This window comes from Taeniopygia guttata, chromosome 9 (genome assembly GCF_048771995.1).
Source record: "Taeniopygia guttata chromosome 9, bTaeGut7.mat, whole genome shotgun sequence".
Classification (NCBI taxonomy): domain Eukaryota; kingdom Metazoa; phylum Chordata; class Aves; order Passeriformes; family Estrildidae; genus Taeniopygia; species Taeniopygia guttata.
In genome coordinates this window covers 8,559,713-8,581,963 of record NC_133034.1, presented here as the reverse complement: position 1 = coordinate 8,581,963, position 22,251 = coordinate 8,559,713, and the positions used below count along the sequence as shown (strand labels likewise).

The 22,251-nt window shown below is 42.7% G+C and overlaps 1 protein-coding gene across 1 annotated transcript in view; it reads left to right on the top strand.

Moving 5' to 3' along the window:
* The window catches only part of EPHA4 (EPH receptor A4), a 103,631-nt gene that overhangs the window by 61,480 nt on the left and 19,900 nt on the right, over positions 1–22,251 (top strand). Inside the window, exons 6-8 of the mRNA XM_030280793.4 lie at positions 15,258–15,382; positions 16,549–16,708; positions 17,752–17,863. Of these exons, the coding sequence (XP_030136653.4) occupies positions 15,258–15,382; positions 16,549–16,708; positions 17,752–17,863 (397 nt within the window). The remainder of the gene's footprint in view (positions 1–15,257; positions 15,383–16,548; positions 16,709–17,751; positions 17,864–22,251) is intronic.

The window sequence follows — 22,251 nt, the reverse complement described above, 5'->3', positions numbered from 1 at the left end:
ACAGAACAGCACAGAAAATGCATATAAGGTCTTACATTATGCCAGTGTGGTTTAGCCTGTGCTGAGCTACATTTACAGTCAGTAAAAGTTCATGGACATACATTGCCCTTGGTCAGTGTGCACCCCTCATGTCAAAAATATAATAGTTGCTCAGGCAGATCAAAAGCAATGCATGCCAAGGCCAGGAAAGCTAAGGATTTTAGTATTTTCTTTTTAATGCGCTATTTTCCTGGATATTTAGAACTTACCTATACAGAATTGCTCTGTAGTGAAACATCAAAAGACATTGTTAAGTAGATTTCAGTCACAGAGCTTTCTTTAGGTGACAGCATGAACACCCTTAAACTACTACTGGAAAATAAAATTAACTGTTACTCTGAAGGCTGATCAATCCATCTGATTCTCTAAGCTCCCTTGTGTTCTCTGAGGATAATCCTGGTTTCAATACAAGTGATAGTAAATAATTTCTGTTTGCTGAGATTGAACATAACATTTTTTGATTTTGTGTGTGGTGATATTTATGTGCATATTAAGAATCTTATTGATAGGGAGGTGCTGAAGGAACTTAATTTTGATTTTAAAAATCGCAAGGTCTGTAGTCATCCAGACTGCTAGTTTTATGCTCAGCTCTTGCAAAAAATGTTCCTTTTTTAATGCAGTCCTGGTGAAGAGCTGTTTATTGTTGTGTTGAAACATAATTTTTGAAGGCTGTGTAACCCCAAGGAAGACTTCATCTCCAAATAGCCAGCAAAGGAGCTCTGTGAATGTGAAGACAGAATTCATCATGCACGGTGTCACAGTTTCACAGACCCTATGAAATAGTGTAAGCTGGCAAAATAAGTCATGTTCTGTGGCACGCCCTTCTCTAGTGCCTGGGGAGGCTGTGGGGATGCTCACACACACCAGCTCCCCCTCCATGGTGGCTGCGCTCTCCAGCCTGGCCCTGCCGGGTTCCCGGGGGGATGTGGGGATGGGGCTGTGCTGTGGCCTTTTGTGGAGGGAAGGATTTGGGTGCTGGGCCAAGCTGTTCCTCAGGAGTCTCTGGACCTTTGGAGGGTGTTGAGGTGATGTCCAGCTCGATGGCCCACCTGGGACAGGTGCAGGAGGGTGAGTGAGTTTGTGTCACTGTCCAAGCAGAGCAGTGTGGTACTCCAGATGCTGGGCACAGCTGGTCTGCCTGTAGCCTTCACAGGCATCCAAGAGTCAATTCAGTTTTTTATTTTTATTCTAAGTGCTTGCTACCAGCACAGTCCCACCCTTTCCAGTTACTTGTTCCCCACAGCCAAAGGATACAAATAGCCTGTTCCAGCAGTCCTTTTTCAGGCACACAAACCCGTGAGGAAACTCATGCACGTATCTGGGTGTGTATAAACAGTCACAGCACCCTGGCCACCCAGTTCCCAACCAGCCTGATTTAAAATAATCTCTTGGCAAACATCTGGATGCGTGCCAGCTGTCCAGAGCATGGGAAGTGTGTGTGATTCTACCGACTGCATTCTTTTTTCTGTACAATGTTAGGGTAATGGGAAAAGGGAGCTGCAAAGAGGTGTTCTTACTTTGCTTTAAGGTGTTTGTACTAAGGATGATAGATCAGCAGTCTCCTTATTCCCCAAATGGGGCTGTGTCAAGCCTGAATTCACTAGGAAAGAAAACCGAAACTAATAAGCAAGGACTTGGAAAAGGGGTGATCCTTGAGCATTGACACTGTAAATTCTTACAGCATCTTGCAAAATTCCAGGGTAATTATATGCTATTTTCTAATTTCAAATCTAAATCAGTGGAGTTTCTAAGCTTCACGTTTTTCTGCTAGACGTGAGCAGCAATCCCCCCTGCACATTGTTCAAGCAGGAGGGTTGGGACAAGCTGCCTGCTGTTGTTGGGTTTTATCTGCTCTGATCAGTGAGGTGACCTGCCAGGATGTGCAGGACAGCCTTTTCTTTACCTGCCTTTTCTTCCCCTGCTTTGGCTTTCAAAGGGTCTTGTGTTTTGGTTTTGGATATCTGAAGATTTACATTGAATGAGTAACTGCGAAAAATTCTGAAGCAAACCAAATGGTGTATTTTGGGAAACCACAGATCTTCAATGCAGTGGGAGATCCAGAAAAAAAAGTGATCCTAGTGCTAGAAATTTGGGAATTGTGTGGAACTGAACAGTGGGGAATATTTTTGAATGGGCAAATTTCAGCACTGAGCATGAGATTTTTCAGAGACTTGAAGATGTCATGTGTTGACTGCTTGAGTTTCTTCTGCTGCACGTTTAATTACGTATGTAAGTTTAAGTGTCTGAGTAAGGAGCTTCTCCAAGCTGGCAGATGCAAGTGGGAGTTTCTTCTCAACAACTCCGTGTTCTCGCAGAGGCTTTAACTGATGGTCTGTAATAAATGTGTAGTTATAGGCATACGTGCTCCCGTCTTAAAAACAAAACTGGGAAAACTATTGTTGAGAAGGATTAAATTATTATTTTAAGGTAACTGCAGCATTCCACAAAGAAATAATAATTAAAATAACAACTGCCTGCTTTCTGGCAAAGCTGTCTGCACCACCCATTTCCATGAATTTGTATTCAAGGTGGGGGATACAAGTCTTGGTTGGAAGGAAAAAAAAAGTGCTTTCTAAAGATCCTTAGTAAATAACCAGCTTCAGGGTTCAGTGAACAGCTTAGACAAGCTGCATGTCAGATAGAGCCAAGATGTAATTGCAGCATTTAAATAAAAGTTTGGTCACATTTTTTAAAAGATCTCGTGGTTTTCTGTAGAAAATGGAATTTAGTTACACATCCTCCTAGGAAAGAGATGCTTAATTTCAGCATTGGGTAGTGTTGATCATATTTAAGTTGTATAAATTTACTTCAAGGAGGCATAAAATTCTGGTCTCAGTGATGTTGGTACAGATGAATAGTTACCAAACTGACAGAGATGGAGATGCGGCCCTGCAGCTTTTATTTGCCCTGGACTATTTAACTGTGTGCTCACTTTCCCTGGCAGCAAACTGACATTTCCCATTCATGGAGCTTGATGATCGGTGTGAGCACTTCCCTTAAACAACTGCCACAGAAATATTTTCATGTGGAAGGACAATTTGCCCAAGAATGTTTGTGGCTACTAAATGTTTAGATGGGCTTCTAAATTCTCTAGTTGTTTTTGCAGCTGACTAAATAAATTGGAAAGCAGTCAGAGAGACAGCAGAGTCCAGTCGGTAGTTCAGCAACAATAAAAGGCTTCGGAGAACTTTATCAAAGCTTCCATTAACCCCCTGCTGATGTCCTCAAACAGGATTTTTTTGAGAGAGTAGAAACACAAAAGCTAGGCTGCACAACTGCCCCTGTGTGTCCATTCACAGTTTTTAAATCCACACAGTTACTAATTAAAATGCCATGCAGAGTAGCACAAATAAACATCACTAGTCCCCGAAGCCCAGAAGTTTCTGCATTGGCTCATAGTTTGGAGGGCAGGATGCTGAACTTGACCCCAAAGGGTGAGTGAAGCAGCCCATCCTGGTTCAGATATTCTGTCCTTGTGAAATGTGTGTCAAGTCCATCCATATGCATGAAATCCCACTCCCAGGATGCCCTCCCAAGGCAGCCCGTTATATTTTATTTATGTGTTGCATAGCACTGCGCTAAACCGTGAGGGCTAAATAGAGCTGTGGCATGCCTGCTGGCTCCCTATAATCATGTTTGCCAGCTTCTGGTGGACATCAAAATGCTGAGCACACGAGTGAATACTGCTTCTTTCATTGAGAAATGTCACTTCAGATTTAGCCCCACGTGTGAACTGGTGTGCAGGGAGAGCTTTATTTTCATGGCAGGGCTCCAGTGGGCTTCCCCTCCCAAACAAAGTGGGCAAATGCATAGCCTCTCTCTGCATCCCCTTGAAGGATTTCATGGCATCTCCTTAGATTAAGGTAATCTGTCTTCATTACTAAATTCAAGAACCAGAGCCCCAGAACTTCAAGTGTGCTCTGAGAATGGATTCAGGGTCTCTGAAAATTGCGGTTTGGAAACTGCTGATAACAAAAGTTGACAGTGGTTTTGTATTTACTTTCTTAAATGCAGTCAAAAGAGGTGTGGGAAGCTCAAGCATTTGTATTTTATTCCTGTGGTCATTTGTATTTCAAACCATCCCTTATGGAAAAATCCTACTGTTAATTTAAAAGGAAATGATAGCTTTTGTCTCAGCCTTCTGAACTGTTCCTGCAGAGTTTATTAGGACTTTTATCCCTGCTATCAAATTCTATCACCTAGTCTTAAAAAGACAATTGACTGATTCTGATTTTTTTATTAAATTCTTCTACTGCTCCATAAAATATCTTTGGTTTTGTCTGTATTAAAATCCATTGAAAGTATCCATGGATTATTACAGTCAGAAAAACCCTTAAACTGTAATGTGCTTTGGATATAAATGTCTTCCAATTCCACAGATTACCAAAGGCTAAAAGGAAAGCACTGAAATGTTTAATTATCTTCTTATTATTTTTAATTTTCTATGTTGCCGTTAAGTGGTCTTATCGAGAGATCATAGAACAAGGCAGTTTTGACTGAGCAAAATAGAAAAGTATAGTGGGCTGGAAGAGGTGTCTCGTATATGAATTGAGTTTTGTGTGCTGTCCCATTTATTTTAGCAAACAAATCAAGGCATGATCTGGAGACAACCCGCTACAAGGGCTCCCTGGGAAGATTGTGCTTGTCTCGGTAACAGACTGCGTTCTTTAAATCTGTCCTCTGAATCAGCCCCAATTTATCTTTCCAGCATAAAAGGGAATGCAGATGGAGTAGCCACAGCCTCCCCAATAGTTTATCAGGATATTGTGCATGCACATCAATAAGGCAGAAAGTGACTGGAATATGTAAGTGCCCGAGTGTTAAATGGGGTGTTTTTGCAGCTCGCTGGGCGCTCAGGGCTGAGGAGCTGCGGGCTCTGTGGGCTCTCCGTGGCACTGCAGACAGGGCTGCAGGGCAAGTGGTGCCTGTGCAAGAAGTCAGTCAGTGCCATCCTATCTGCTGAATATGGGACTGCAAACCAAGGTTCAAACTCAGAATACAGACCAGTCTGTTTGACTGCTGCACAAGTTACTGTTTTCATGGGCTTTCATTTCCCCAGACTTTTGCTCAATACTCTTCCAGGACATAAATCTGGCTGGTCTTTGTACAGGGCAACATCCTCATAACCTCACAAGGTTTTTGTTTTTTTTTTTTTTTTTTTATAGTTATTTATTTATTTTTAGGATTGAAATGTTTCAGACTTCGTAATGGAACTTGCATTGCGCAGGAAACCAATTATTCTTTGGAGTGTTTTACACTGAGGCAATCACCTTTAATATTTAATTGCTGATTCCACTTGGGATTTTTCCAATTGACACAATTTTAAAACAAATAATGCTCTGGTTTTCAGTATCCAGCATAAAACCAAAATAATGAAACCCCTTTATAAGTTTAATTATGTGCCACCTATGATGTAATTGACTACTGACATCATGAACTAAGATTTTAATTTTAAGGTTTATGTGTTTCAGGAAGCTTAGGACTCTTCCCCAGTTTGTACCTCATCTACCTCATCACATTTTTTTTATTTTTTTTTAATGAATGGCAAACATAGGTAATTTTGCTTTTTGTAACAACGCTGTGTGCAGAGTTTTTTCTCTCTCATCGGGTCTATTAATGATTTTTAATTTCCTGAACAAATCTGCCCGTTGTGAGTGAAGGAAAGGGGGTTTAATTCAGTACCAGTGAAAGGACCTGGTGGGAGAGCTCCAAGTGTGAGTTAAGTGTGATGTGGTCTGATTCTCTGTGGTACTTTCCAAAAGCACAGAGTATCTTTGTTCCCTGGAGAAGAGACACTTTGGTGGGGGAGAATGGCAGAGTGTTTTGCAGAATCCTGCAAGAATGAGGCTCTCCAAGTGCTGTCAGAGCAGCGTCCTTCACAAAGTGCTACTAACCTGAGCCCAGAAAACCCAAAGCTTGATTCAATCCCAAGCATCTCAACAGCACAGAGACAGAGATGCTATCATGCCAAATCCATCTGACCTTTGTGCAGAAGGTACTTCACTGGAGTTCCAACTGAATGCTTTGAATATCGACTAAAATTAAAATGTATGGCTTGTTCAGCTGTAATGTAAATACATAAATGCAAACCTTCTGCACCAGCCTCTTCTGTGTGATGGAGCTGAAACTAAATATGGCTGAAGTACCTTTGGTGGCTTTGAAACAATTTATGCTCTCAAGTATTAAGATGAGAATTGTGATTTTTATTGTTGAGTGAGTCCTGGGTATGGATTCTGTTGGGTGCTGCAGGCTCAGGAGGGCATGGCTCAAACCCAGCCTGCAGTGGCTGTTGTAGCTGTGGATCACAGTGCAAGTAAAATGTCTATAATTTTATTACTTTTCTTTCCCCAAGAATCTTGCCATTTCTGACTTGAGATGATTGATCTGAGAAACCCAAATGGCAAAGTCTAAGTCTCTGCTATTACTGAAGCACTTCAGAAGCCAGGATGAGGCAATGTGGCCAAATCCATTTATTAAAATAGCGAATGCTGCTTTAGCAGAATGAGTCATGCCATTTATTTATTTATTTATTTTGTTTAGAAGATACTTCAGTATTTCCAAGGTATCTAAGTGGCAAACAGGACAGAGGCTTCTGTTTGTCTGGATTTTAAAAAGGCTTTTAAGAAGCACTTTTTACAAAATCTAATATTCTTAATGCTGAAGGTAAGTGACAAAGGACATTATTTAGCACATGTATATGCATCATCTAGACATCCATGTCTCAAGTAAACAAAAAGTAACTGTGTGAGAACCAGGGAGAGCAACATTAGGAGATGTGTTGCCTTGGGTGACAAATGACAGATTTGCCCCATAATGGATTGAGCTTTTTGCCACAACTGTGGGGCAGCCACATGCTCAGGTGACTTGATGGGTAAGTATAAGAAAGGATCAGGGAACAGAAATGAGGCTTTCTCTTAATAGAATCAGACATGGGGCATCAGGTAACAGCTGTCCTATGCCCTGTGAGACAAAGGGTTGTCCCTTTGGGCTATTACAATACCAGGGTCAGTGTTTTTTATGTTTTATGGATTATTGAAACACTGTTGTAAGAGGTTGGAAAGCTGTGCACAACAAGTGATTTGCAGGGCACAGATGCAGTAAGTTATTTCATTGGTTCTGTACAGTTTAGGAACAGCTCTTCCCCTCCTGTGTGTTGACTCATGACATGTGTGCAAACCTGTCCTAACTGTGGGCAGGAGGATGGCAGAATGAAGGAGGAGTAGCTGAATGTTTGTGTGACTTGAGGAGGGGCTTAGGGAATGGGATAAGGGTCTCATTTTGGTGTTTCTTTAAGGGTAGCTTTTATTTCCTGGTGGAAGGGGCTGGGGAGGAGTGGAGTTTGTTTAGAAAAGGCAGCTCAGCAGATCCTCCTCCTGTGCAGCAGCGCAAGGGTGAAAGACAGGCTATTTCTGGGCAGGAATTAACTCTGGTGGGTACTCCTGCCTTCCTGCGAGGAGCAGCAGGGCATGTGGGTGAGACAGAGCTGCCCTGAGGGAAAGATGCTAAGGGGAGCATTTTGCTCCAGACTACTTATTTTGAACTGCTGGGGAATGCTCAATTTTTCCAGCATTATTATCTGCTTTAATAACTAGGGGTCATGGTCTCTACTCCCTCCTTTCAGCTCCCCCAGAGCCACTGTCCTCAGGGGTGCTGTACATTGTGTCACACCATCATTTCTGGTGGTCTGTGCTTGCTTGGACCAGCATCTGAGCAGTAAGAGGATGATTACAGCATGTCCTTCCCACAAGTGTCCCACCCAAATTTCGGTCCTGGGGTCCTAGCTCTGGCCCACAGCAGTCTCTCTTTGTCTGGACTGCCTGGTCCATTTTTTCTGCTTCTGTCAAGCCAGTATAATGCAGTGGAGCATCAGTGTTGGCTTCTTTAGGCTACAGAATTTATTGCTGTTTATACTGGGTCAGGTTCCAAGCTCAGCTAGAGGGAAGAGTAACTGCAATGTGACTTGTTTTGTGACCAGGGGCTCCAAACCTGCTTGGGTCAGACAGCTGATGACTAATTCCCCATCTTAACAAATTACTTATAGCTCTAGAGTTTCTAGAGCAGCTCACAGCTCAAAGTATGTTCACCCTTCCATGTTAATCATTCTAGCATATAGAAATGTTTCGGTGCTGGGGTTTTTAAGTGGTTGTGATGTTCAGATAGATTTTTATAAATTGCCTTCCAATTGAAAGGCTTGTTTTCCTGTTTGTTTTAAGCTGGCATTCGTACATACAGGAAATACACACTATTCTGCCATGTTTCTGTTGGCAACTATTAAGTTATCCTTGTCAGAACATGCCAACAGGATTTCTTAGCAAGCTAGCAGAAAGAAAACAAGCAGTTTTCAGACGAAACAGACCCCATGCTTGAGTTGTAATACAAATCTCTTGCTAAATGCTATTTAGATTCTATAATATTTTGGTTTAAGGCAGTCTTTGAGATTGTAGGTTGCAGATTCAGATCTTTGGAGTAATTCCAGACATGCATTGCATAAGCTGACATCATTATTTGGCCTTCAAAATTGGAGGAGACAGTACCTGAAAATAATGTATTGCCGTCAAGAGCTGGTCCTCTGATCTCCAGAACAAGCTATCTCCTTGGGCTTGCAAAATCTTCTTCATCCTCCCCTCATTTCTGATGTAACCCACAGGGAACTCTGGTCACATCTCAATTCCTGTAATAGTTTTGATCTAAATTAGAGCAGTTCTGGTATGTTGAAGTAGTCTGTGCTAAAAGTGACACAGAACTGGATGTGCAGCCCAGAAAATACACAGGCTCTTTGTGGATCCTCAGCAGCCACTGCTAGTCGCCAAGAAATGAAGCTGGACTTAGGTGGTAAAAGTACAGCACTCTAATAATCCTCAACTACTACTATTTGTTGCTGCTGACAGCCTGGGTTTTCCTTCAAGCTTTTGATTTGATGCAAGTCAGAGCCAGCTTTTGTGGTTTGGCAAGATTTGCAGCAAAGGTTCTTTTGGGAGAGGCAAGAAATGAAAACTTTAAAACAGAGGAAATGTTTAAAACATAATAATACTGTGTTAACAGTCTTTAAAATCTCATTTTCTAGCCCTTTTCTTTATGAGCACGTCATTGCAAACAACTGATGTGAGCTGGTCCTTAGGTTTGAGAGGTTTGAGAGCCTGACATTTGTTTTTCTCGGAGGTCTGTGACAGGGCTGCAGAGCGTGGAGAGCAAGGGAACATCCCTTGTGCCTGTTATTGTGGGATGAAGGTGTCCTGTGAGAATATCCTGTGGCCAAGCTGGTGCAATTTCTAGCAAGAAGGAGGGAAAGTTCAGCTCAGCAGCGTTAGGGCTGGTTAAAGGGATTGGGAGAAGGAGGCCAAGCTCAGCTGTCACACTGCGGGATTTTCTGTGTGGGTGGATAACCTGGGGCGCTTTACTCCATGGGCGGGGATTTCAAGTCTGCTTTAAACGCTAAAAGCGTGGAAATGCTGCCCTGAATCCTGGCGTGTCTCTCTCTCCAGCCTGGGAGGTGTTCCTCGCCAGCCGTCATTCCTGGGGGAAGGAGAGGCAGACGGTGGGAAGACAGAGAACTCGGGAATGTCTTGGGAAGCTTCCAATGGCTTGGTTGAGCAATCAGGCCTCTAGATCCTTGTCCAAGTCCTAACCTGGTCCAATCATCGCTAGTACAAATGTTTGCTCCACTTTTACAGAGGGAATAATGAAAAAAGCCCCAAATATGCATGTGGTTAGTTTTTAAAGTGCAGAGGCAGCCCACAGACTCTGGCAGGTCTCCGGGAGAAGGCGTAGCTGTCATGCTGACAGTGAGGAATGGGAATGCCAGACTCCATCTTGGCTCTTCAGATGTGCACAGACATCTAATCTGGGAGTGCACATCGCCTCACACATGTGCAGGAGCCTTTCCTGTGCTTATCCTGATGGACATGCCTTGTTCATATGCTCTGCATGTGTTTGGAACTGTGGTCATGCTAAAATGTTCTCTGGTCCTGGTGAGGCCACATCTGGAGTGCTGTGTCCAGTTCTGGGATCCTCAGTACAAAAACGAAAAGGAGTGACTGGAGAGAGTTGAGTGGATGATGAGGGGTCTGGAGCATCTCTCTTGCAAGGAGAGACTGCGGGATCTGGGCCTGGTTAGTCTGGAGGAGACTGAGGAGATCTCATTAATGCATACAAACGTCTCAAAGGGGTGCCAAGAGGATGGTGCCAGGCTCCTTTCAGTGGTGCCCAGTGATGTGACGAGGAGCAAAGGCCACGAACTGGAACATAAACAGTTCCTCAGCGTGAGGAAGAGCGGCACTGGAACAATTGCCCAAGGGGGTCATGGAGTCTCCCCTCCTGGAGACATTCCAAACCCATTTGGATTCATTTCCATGTAACCTGCCCAGGTGACCCTGCCTTGGCAAGGGATCGGACTGGATGATCTCCAGAGGTCCCTTCCAACCCTAACAATTCTGTGAGTCTGTGAAAGAGAGCTGCCTTCTTTTTAATTTATTCTGGTAAAGATGTTTTAGTTTTATGTAACTAAAGAGGATTGGGCATTTCTCTCTTCCCTCGATTTGAAGTCAGTGTGACAGCTAGTCAACTGAGATGCCTTCTTACATGAATAAAATGATCAGAATCTGGCCCAGAGTATGGGCCTTTAGAACTCATTAAAACTCTATTTGATTCTTTGTGCTGTGTATTGTTTTGCTGCTGTGAGATTATTTACTAATATAATTTACAAAATCTCATGTAAATGCCCACAGTGTTATAAGGTAAATAGTCAAAAAGAAAACCTGAAATATACCAGGTTCCCTTAAAAATGTTGTGTCCTAATCAAGAGAATATTTTTGAATGAAAGACCTTTTATTTTCTTGCTTTGATTTCTAAGAGGACTTTCCTTCAGTGTTAGATTCTCAGAAATATTTTCTTTTTAGTAATTAATAATGGAGCAGGATTTTAGTATCTACCCTGGAAGGTAAAAACCCTTAATCACAGTAACATCATTAGTGCTTTCAAGCATTTAATTTTGATGCTTGACAAAGCGCATAGCCATTGATAAGAACAAATAACTGTTGTGTGCAATTGAGGGAATAAAGAAAAGCATGAAAACCCCTAAGCTTCAAGTAATTAAATTTAAATATGTTATTTGAATTTAGCTGAGATAATGTACAAACTGTGGGTATATTTTTCAGTCAGTGAAAGACCCCTTGAGTAAACACGGTCCATTTAAATTCAAATCATGGGGAGTGGAAAGTAAACCCCGCTGTGGCTAAGAAGGCATCTTCAATAAAACACTGGGCATTGTGTATCTTTGATATCTGAGTACTCATGTGCCGTAGTTTTATAAAGGGCTGTTTTCACTCATGGATGCCTACATGCCAGAGACTTTATTGCATCTATTTATTTCCTGTTTTTTCCCTCTTTCCATTCCCCACCACCCCTCCTAATTTGAACCAGTAATGAAAAACTGACACTCTGCCTCTGCCATCCTTTAAAGTGCCTCAAAACTGCTACAATTCAGCACTCACTAGCCTTGGGACATGGCTTTATGGCATTTGGGTGAAGTTTTTGTAGTACATCTGTGCTCTTTCTCTCTCTGTAGGCCACAAGCTCAGAACTGAGGTAATAAAACTACTAGTAGGTGTTTAATGGCAGGTTATTGAGGAAGTAGATGAAAGAAAATTGCAACATTCACATCAGTAGGGAGTGGGGTTTTTAAGGCAGAGGAACTGCTGAGCTTTGAACTCAGGAAAGTTACACTTGGTGCTTTTGTTCAAGGGGAGATGCTTTTTTAGACACCAAAATACCTCATTCTGTGAAATGGGCTGTTCTGGTAGAATTGGTGCTTGGTATGTGCAGTCTGTGCACGTGTGGCAGAAAGCTGGCTGTTGTAAGCAGTGATGATTGAGAAACAAGTCATTGCTTACTGCTCCTTTCCAAACATAAAGGAGCAGGGTGGAGGAAAGTGCAAAAGGTGAGAGAAAAAGTGATCTCCCGTTCCCTTCCATAAGTTTCATGGGATCTTACTGTGAACACCTTAATTGTGAACGTTATTCTTTTTAGTCAAACTGTCCTCAATGTGTTTTATGTAGGAATGTGTGCATCTAATGAACAGCTAGCCCACGCACACAGAAGAGAGTATTCTCTCTTTTATTCTTCTCTTGATCAAAGCATAATTTTACAACCTGTTACATGTTTATCTTCACATCATCCCTAAGAGGCAATCTAAAGGCAAAAGGCAGAAGAACAAAGAATGTAAATATTTTGCACGAGCTCACTCAGAAGGCTGTGTCTGCTGCCTGGAGTGCCATGTTGAGCTGGCAGTACTGTCATCTTCTTTGTCCTGGACAATATTGACCAGACTCTTAGGCCCTTTGGTAATACATGTGCAAGGAGAAACTGTTGTTCTTCCAGGAGTCCAGTCTTTCAGGTCAGATGGTGGATCCTGAATAACAAGGGGGAAAAGTAAACCTGATTTTTAGGGCTACTTGCAGAATTAAAAGGGAATTGGTAACAGGATTGTATCCATGCAGTGGGATAACTGTAGTACCCTCTGGGTACTGGGTCCAGCTCCTCAAGGACCTCAGAATTTCAGCTCAATATCCTATTGCATAGACCACTGTAGGTCTGTGCTGCAGGGATATCATTCCTGACGAGCTTCTTGCAGTTCTGTAGTTGGACTTTGGCATTCTTAGGACTTCTGCTTACCGTATGGAGAGGCAGGATGTGCAGTCAGGACAAAGTCAGGAACAAATGGCTCATCTGCAGAATCCAGGACAAAAGAAGATACTAAAAGTTAAATAGGATGAATTTGCATATAAAGGGCAGGAAGGAAAAAATTTAGGTCCATTCTTAAAAGTGTAAGGAGTAACAAAGGAATTCATGTACAAGTCCCTTTTGTGTCCTGGATGCCAGGAGCACGTTGCTTATTCCAGTATGGTGTAGTGCCTAAGATCAGCTGTCCATTTTTTGGGGGAAGTGAGAAAGCACTTGTTAAGCTATAAAAAGCTGAGAGTCTTTCACTAGAATACTTAGTTAATATAAATTCTTCTGCTGCAAATAGCCATTTTACAACAGAGAAGAAACATGTTTTCATACAGCATTTACCAGCCCAATATTGAAGGACTCACCAAATTCCAATATAGATGCTTGCTGAAATGAAATGGGAAACCAAGGAGGTTAAAGAGAGGATAAAGGAAAGAAAGTGAACTTTCTCCCTACAGTTCTTGAGGTCAGACCAGCATAAGTGATGGATTCTCAGTAAAAAGAATTGCTTGTCTGCCCTGCATGAGGCAGTGATTAACTGAGCAGATTTCTCTCCGCTTGGTTTATCAGTAATGGCGTGTGCGTGTGTGTTTTAGGGTAACAAATCTGATTTCTAATTTATTAGCTGAGCAGTATTCTTATTGCAGAAGGAATTAAAAAAAAGGTTTGATTCTCTCTTGAGGAAGTGTGAGGTTATTAAGCAGGTTTGCAGTCGTGCCACAGATATAATTCGATGGACCACACCTGGATCCTCCCTGTTGGCTGTGTGTTTATAGTCTCCTCTGTCATTCAGTATTTGCCTTTGCCTGTGAGAGACAGACAAGGAAAAAAGAGATAAAGGTTTTGGAGGCATTTCTAACAGAGATGCCAAACTGTCAAATAGTAAATCGGGAAGCAGCTCCCTGATGGTTTCACATCAAGAGGAGACACCCTTTTGTGACTGCAGCATCTACTGGTTATTTTCACTTCCATCAGAACTGTCTGATATGGTCAAGTAGGTTTGAGGCTTTCAACATTCAATTTTCCTTTCATTTATAGTGACTGTTTTATTTATTTGCCTTTCTTGGTAGTTTTCAAGGATATCTGTTTCAAGGGTACTTTTAACTTTAAAACATTTTCATGGATCATCATTCCCAAAGTTTAAGGTAGAAAAAGAAACAAAAAGAAAGGGAAGTGGGGGGAAAAGAGCAGCTACAGCATCAGAGGACAAAAGAAGAAATATATTCAATTTAGGAAGACCTCTAATCTCTGGTTATACAGGACAGCTTTGTTAGATAAGATTAAAAATTTCATGAATGTCCCTTTTTATCCCTGGAGACTCCACCATTTATACCAGCTATTGTCAGCATCAAAAGAGCTTGATAACAGCTGGCTAGAGATGTGACCACACAGCAACACAACAGCAAGAAAGGGGCAGCCGGGTTCATAAATCTTCAGAAAACCCATTCCCCAGCACAGCCATGAATCTGCTGCTATCAGGGGCAAAGGAGAAGGCATTGTCCTCCAGCCAGTCAGAAACCTGAACTTCAGCATTAGCAGGGGCTCTTTAGACAGTGCACGGTGCATAAAGAGATGTTTTCCTTTATCTTCTTCATTGCAGCCTTTATTACTGACACAGATACAGTTTAAAGGGTCTTGGAGTTTAGCTTGTTGCTAGGTAGAATTTTTCCAAAAATGCTGCAGCCCTTACCCTTGGTGGTGCAATCCTACTCTTTCTATTCATGGCATCAGTGCAGCACCACATGGGACAGGGTCAGGAGATGCCATTTTGGCACACAGTGGACCAGTCTCTGGTATCTTTTGGCTGGGAAGGAGCTACCAAAGCCAGAATCTGGCCCTTGGCCATTTTCCAGGGGCTGCTCATAGATTTGGGCATAAATCAGGGCAAGTTATGAGGCACAAATTGGCTCAGACTGTTGAAATACAAGTTTCCTGGTTTTAGTGGGAGGGCCCAAATTCATATGTATTCAGCTTTACTCTGGCCTTACTAAATTCAGTGGCAATATTTTCTCAGCTTTAGAGAAAACAAGATAGGAATCTCAGGAACTTCATAGATCTTTTAAAGTAAATAGCTAATGGAATAACATCAGTTAATTTTAGGAGATGGAAGAAGAGAGCGACTGTGGGCCAAAATGACACAGTACAAAAATAAGAGATCCTTCTAGTACCATGATCTCTTATGAAGGTTTTTACCTGGGCAGCATGAACATTGCAGTATTTGGACAACTGTGTTGTTACTTCAAAACCTACCTGTCTAGTACTGCCCAGCATACAAACCCAATTTTTCTTAGAGATGATGATATGTAATTTTGGTAGAGAAAACAGGAAACATCTTTAATGTTTCTAATTTCCCCTCACCCCCACCCCCCAAGAAAAAACATGATTTCTGAAAGTGCTCATGTTGTGAAAGTTACAACTAAAAATACATGTTCCTCATTAAAACAAAATGATTGCTTACAATGTTTTGTTTGGTTTTTTTTTTCTCCTGGCAGCTCCATCCCCAATTGCATTGATCCAGGCTAAGGAGATAACAAGGCACAGTGTTGCCTTGGCTTGGCTGGAACCTGACAGGCCAAATGGAGTCATCCTGGAGTATGAGGTCAAATACTATGAAAAGGTACTGCTCAAAAATGGACAAGCAAGGAGTTCCCTTTGGGCTTGGGTGCAGCTTTTTTACTTCATTCCATTGTGGTTTATTTCCAGATAGGATTCCATCATTTGAAAGCAAATAGATTCAGTTTAGTAAAATCCAATTAAGGATTTCATGCACTTGAATAGTTGCTTGAAAGAGTAAGACTCATAGGCTGTTCCAGCTGTACAGTATGAGTTTATTCTGTTATTTCTTTCCTACCTAGAAACTGAGCTTTTGTAGCAATCACATTTATAATGAGATTCAATAGTGTTCAGCAGAAGTGAGACATTAACTTTACTTCATAGACAGAAGTATAATAATGAAGTATATAACAGAGTCATAATAATAAGATCTGTTTGCCGACAGCTTCTGCTTAGAGTGATAGTGTGGACTGGCTGGCTTTTAATAGAGAATAAGGAGAGAAAATTAGATTCTTCATACTTCCCAAGTTAGAGGGAGATGCTATTCCTTCAAATAACTTCTCAAGTAGGGAATTATGAAAAGAGCTATTTTCTTTGAAGACTCTCTGCAAAAATGAACAATTACCTGCTCTTGCTTGTGTGCGCTGTCTCTTGCATGCACACGAATACTTCTAATTTATTTATTAAAAAAATCACTTACTTGCTTTCCACATATATTAAAAGGCATCTGATTTGCAGGGAAGCTAGATTATTACATTTTCTGATAGATTTTCTAACCAAAAATAGAACAATTTTTAATAATGGACTTTCTGGAAGACGTTTTCTAAGTCTTTTATTTTTAAAAGTATTTTTATCATTTTTTTATATGGCTTCTGGCTGGTAGGAAGAAAAACAAAATGCTAGCATGTGTGAGTAAAATGTGCTTGTTCATCAAGAGGATCCTATTTGAATACTTGGCTGTTTTCCAAAGGTTTTCATTGTGTGACTTCTTAAATAATCAGTGATATATGAGCATCACACGTACTGCCTCATCCTCCTTTTTTGGCTTGCTCAGAGCCCCGTGCAGCACACAGTGCTAGGGGGATTGAGCAAGGCCAGCAGCAGGAGCCCTCAGGATGTATTTTGTGAATTCCATTGCTGTTACTCATCTTTCATGAGACAGTTTTGGCAAGGCTCTGGGGTTCCAGGTTCACAGCTTCACTCCATCACCGCTGTGCTCTGCGTTGGCAGGACCAGAACGAGCGCAGCTATCGCATCGTGAAAACGGCCTCCAGGAACACCGACATCAAAGGCCTCAACCCCCTGACCTCCTACGTGTTCCACGTGCGCGCCAGGACAGCAGCAGGCTACGGAGACTTCAGCGGGCCCTTCGAGTTCACCACGAACACAGGTAATGAATGGCATTCCCACCCTGCTCTCTGCTTCTCCTCCAGCAGAGAGTGCAGACACAACTGGGCTGTGTGCGGGAGTTTCCCGCTGGATGCTCGGACTGTGGCGTGTGTGCCCTGAGAAGATGTCCCTCTGTGGCCACGTGGCTGTTGGTGCTGGCCTATATCTATGTGGATATGCTGTATTGTGGATTCCAGCAGTGACAGTGCTTCACTGTGGCATAAGGAAACAGGCACCCCATCAACGCTTGGAAGCCGTTGATGCTTGAGAGATTTTGTTTTCTGAAAAGTAGACGTTTGCACGTTTCTGGAATATCTTATTTCAAGGAGAATAGAACCCTGCTACTCCCCTTTACAAGCTATTGACACAGATTGTTAGGTGTCCTACATCAGCTCCCATACTTGCACTTTTCTTTAGACAGTTAGATAAAGACAAGAATGTTCAAACTATGTTGTCAGTAAGGCTTTTCACTTTGCTCAAGGAAACATGCAGATTTAGCCCTCAAAATGTTTGCTTTTCAGTGGCAGAAAGGCACTGTGACCAAACCTATTTTATTTTGGACATCGAGGTCTCCTTAAATCAAGTTAAGGTCATGCCAGTTAGTGGCAATATCATTCAGGATGTTAACAACTGAAAACAATCCATCAGGACAAGAGTAGACATTTTAAAATTACTTACTCTCCTACTGTCAGTTGTGGAATGATCATCTGGCCCCCTGAAAGAAAAATGAGGAGGAAAGAAATGTTGAGAGCAATTAGAAAGGCAAAAAAATTAGTCATTATACCCTCTGAGAAGCATTGGAGGGGAGAAGGAGAGGGAGTTCTTGTTTCTGGTGAACTGAAATTCCCCAAATCATTATCAAACATCATGTCTTCAGCTCATTAGCAGTTGGAAAAATTGTGTCAAATGACTATATAATAAAGGCCTGAAAGTAGATGTGAATGCTAGTCCAAACTGCCTTCATAAGCCAGAAGACTCATTGAGTGCTACCTAGGTTGATTTTTTGAGGTTGTCTGACACAAATGCTCCCTTTTCTGTTTTCAGTTCCTTCCCCCATCATTGGCGATGGTACCAATCCCACAGTGCTGCTTGTTTCAGTGGCTGGCAGTGTTGTTCTTGTGGTCATTCTCATTGCAGCCTTTGTCATCAGCAGGAGGTAAGAACTTAAGCTTCTCTCTCCCTCTCTCTCTTTCATCAGGGAGCTTTTTGTCTCCTCCAAACAAAGCTAAATTCTTTGATTAGCATCATAAACAGTACATTTGCATTACAAGCCTTCTCCCGTGTAGCTTTGATCTTCTCGACATTAGTACCAAGCAGCATGTGATGTAATGGCAATAGTTCCAGCTCTATTTGCCCTTCAAATGCAAAGCTGATTCCAATAACTGGCATTGAGAAGCAAGCCAGCTAGAGATTTGTGGTTAGTGTAATTTGAAGTTAAGTTTAATGGTATGGGTACAGTAGATTTTCTTGGGCTGACTCCTGACAGACAGGGAATAAACAACGGCAGTTTTGTTAACTAAGCCATCAGACTGCTATGCTGATGATTTTTGTGTTAGTCTGAATCTGTACTAGTCCTTCCTGTGTGAGGGGATATGACTGTAAAATGGAAGCCACAGCCATCCAGCACCAGAAGCAGTAACACAGCAGAACTGGATTGATGAGTATTTCATCGATGCAGCACCATAATCTTCTACCAAGTGCTTGTTCATTCTCCCAGATTCAACCCAGGCATCAGGAATAATCCTGTGAGTGGGAGGACAGTGTACCAGAAACACAGTGTGAGTGTTTCTGTCTTCATCTTTGTGTTCAATCTCATTTAAAAGGATCAGCATGATCTTGCTTCAGAGTAATTTTGAGATAAAACTGCTTGTATCATTACTGCATCTGAAGCCTGGGATCTTAGGGATGCACATTTTGTCAATCTCTGATGGTCAGTTTAATGGCATCAGCTGTAAATGCACTCAAACTCCTCTTCATTTGCTCTTTAAATTGTCCTGGGGAGCAGTTAAGTGACTATGATTGTGATCTCTGGAAAGTAGACATGCATTGTGATTGCTTTCTGTGGGTGTTCAACTCAAAACCTCCATGCTGGCAAGAGGAAAGAAGAGCAGAACATATGAAAATGTGGTGTGGAGAAACAGGTTTATTAAAAGCCATTGCAATAGAAAATAGCATCACTGAGCTTGATGACTTAATCTCCTCTCCGCTTTTATTGATCACATTATTATTTAAGGTAGGATTGATAGCAGGATACATTGGATTTCTAATTATGAGTCGCCACCTTGGAGAATTGAGCCTGTCGAGCTGCTTTGAGATGATTCCTTCCCCTTCTCCCCCTATAAAAAAAAGTCTCTTCCCAAGGCTGATAAACACTCCTTGGTGATTGGCCCTCAATGGATCACTCTTTAGAAAATGAACTGTCAGCCCCTTGCCCTGGTATTGATTCTCGTTAGGATGGGCCATAAAGCTGTCAGAGGAGAGGCTGCCTGGAGCCAGGTACGGCCAGACCTGCTGGGCTCAGCCAGGGCTGCTCAGGGCTGGCTGCTCACTCACCTCTGCCCACCAGTCTGCAGGCACACAAGGCAGAGCAGGTGGGCAGCAGGGACAAAAGCCAGGTCCAGGCACTGGTGGCAGTGCAGATAAAAGCATCCTGGTGGCCATGGGCTCGGGGATGTCCTGTGGTCTCTCTCAGAGAGGCCATGGAAGGGGAAAGACAGAGCAAGATGAATGAAATACTAGGACAGTGAAACTACTCTGTGCATACTAATGCATGGTGCCTTGCTAGTTAATAGCCCTTAATACACAGCTCTCCAGTAGCTGGAAGTAGCTCCCAATAAACAGAATCTACTTTAACATTCACTGTTACTGTGATGATTTTAACCATTATCACAATGTCATTTAGAGGTGTGGACTTTGAGGATATTTCACGATGTTCCTATGCCAGCAGAAGTTAATAGCAAAATAATTATACTTTGTTCCAAAATTTTTTCAGATGAGAAAAAGCTTTTCTGTCCAGAGAGTCCCCGTGAGAAGGTTTTGTAATCTAACCATGACCTAAAAGTCATATTTGTACAATCAAACCTGTGCTTTGGCCTGCAGACACGGCCTCTCTGCATCCACGAGCCGGTGTGGGAACCGGCATATGCTCTGGGTGCCCACTTTTGAACACTGGGTTATTACTGGTAATTTAGCCTCATGCTTTTTGCAAGACATTGTTCAAATCCCAAAATTCATCTTTACAGCAGAATTAGTCGAAGGACTTTGCCTTCAGGCAGCTCAAGCTGTTTGGCTCTGTCCTGCTAAGCGAGAACCAATCTGCCTAATGTTCCTTTAAACTTCCCGAGGTTTGGATGGGGGCACCCATGGAGCAGCAGGCAGGACATGGCGTGTGTGGTCCTAAATCCTGCTCTGAAGGAATGCTGAGGGAAATTGCAGCGTCTCAAAATGAGTGGTAAAGGATTCGGGGAAGTGTAAAACAGAGACACCTTCTAAAAGGGTTTGTGTGTAGTAAGATCGTCTGACCAAATCCTCTGGTCACCTGAAAGTTTCTCTCTGAAATTCGTCCAGCGGATGGGTTGGTTCATGTTTGGTTCTGCTCTGACATATTTGCCCAGCTTTTTTCAGTGGTGTTGGAGCAGGTGCTCTGCCAGCCTGGTGCCTAAGCCCCCCAGCCCCTCTTTGTGTGGGAAGGAGGAGGTGGGAGCAGGGGCATGGCAACCAGGTCCTGCTGTTTCACCTCAGTGCCTGCTAATTCCCCCCGCTGTTAACTCCTCTTCATCACCAGCCCCACCTGGAGCTCTGCCTGTCTCTGACCCCTGCAGCTCCTGAAAGCTTCTGTGTTCTTTTCCTGAATGCCGGCTACTTAATCACCAGGGCCAAAATCTCGGTAATTAGGGGATTCAGATCTGTGACAAAGGCTCCCTTCTGCCACTCAGGTGAGCTGCCCCAGAGGCAGCCCCAGCCTGTGCCCCGTGGCGTGGGGCTCCTGGGCTGCTCTCCAGGACAATGACACACGGCAGTGTCCTGCCCAAAGCCAGGCAGGAGAGGTCAACAGGTGACACGGTGAGAGGTGGAAGTAGGTAGTTAGTTTAGAAGGTATTATTTAAACTTAATAAGCTACAATTACATTGCTTGAACAGTAATCCCTTTGTTTCCACCCGCTTTTTGCCGTCTTTGAGTTTTAGTGAGGGAAGGTTATTTTTTAATCTGTTGTGAGGGTGCTTGTACTTTTTAAAAATAAGATAAAGAGAATTTTTTTTCGTACTTAAAATGCTTTCATGCAAAGTCTGTTTGCATTTTGTATTTCCCATCTGTGCCTGAACATTAATAAAATAAATTTGAAGGATCCTGATTAAAATGCAGAATCTTCTTTTTCCCTCTTTTTCTTTCTTCTGAGAGAAGTTCTATAATACCTGAAACCATCTCTGCAGTCCCCTTAGCTGGCCTGGTCTTTTGTGGACTTAGGTGAGATTTATGCTGGCTCTTCCTTCTTACACAGTTCAGTAGCTGGGAACTACCTCATCCCATTATTTCACTCAGCTCTGTTACCGATGTTTTAAGTTCTGGGGCAAATAATCTGTTTAAATGGATGTTTAGGTCCAGTGTGGGTTTTAATAATGCTCTTCTTGGAGCCATTTGTGTTTTAGTTACTTGTGTCAAGAGAAGAAGCTCCCACTAGTTTATGGTTGGATGTGTACCTGCTTTTTCTGTCTGAACACAAGTCCTGTCAGTGTTGGGAGCTGTGACACTTGGTTCAAAGATCAGGTCGTCTTCACATGTCAAACAGGACTTTTTCCTTCTGTTTAATGGTTAATTTGTATTTTTTCCCTGGCATAGTGAGTTGTATGACCCAGCACGAGGAGTGCAAAGGAAAAGGCTGGGAATGGCCTCCCAGCTGACAGCAATGGGAAGCTGCCATTCCCCACAGGGCAGGTGCAGAGTGGGAAGTGAGATGCTTTTTGCAAAGGGGCAGAGAGGTTTTGCTGACAGGAGAGGTATGGTAAGACTCAGGGAGATGTGCTGCAAGTGAGGCTCTCAGTTATGTCTTCTCTTCCTGTTATCTGCGAGTTTTTTGACCCCTTTTAACTCACATCTTCTAGATTTTTGTTGTACCTGCTCCCATTTTCCTCTTCTCCCTATTCACAATTTCAGCCTATTAATTACCCCAGTGTCACCCTGGTGTCCCTGGCAGGCCTGGTTGTCCCCTGCCTCACTCCAGGCAGCTGCTGCACATTTCTGGCTGTGCCATTCTCCCTTCCCATTCTCCAGGCTCAGTTTCTCCTTCTGCCTTCCCTCTTATCTCCACTCCAGCCGCTTGCCAGTCAGCTCTCCTGGGTCTGGCTGGGAAACCTGGATTTCCCAGGAGCAGGCAAACTGAGAGTAAGCAACAGTAAACCCTTCTCTGCATTAGTGTCTGCTCTGTGCTTGGTTCTGAACACTCAAGGATGGGTGGGTAAAAGCCCAAATCATTTCTCTGCATCTACATACCACTGGATGCTGGCCAACTTCAAATTCCTACACATTTGGCTGAGCAGACTCCTAAAT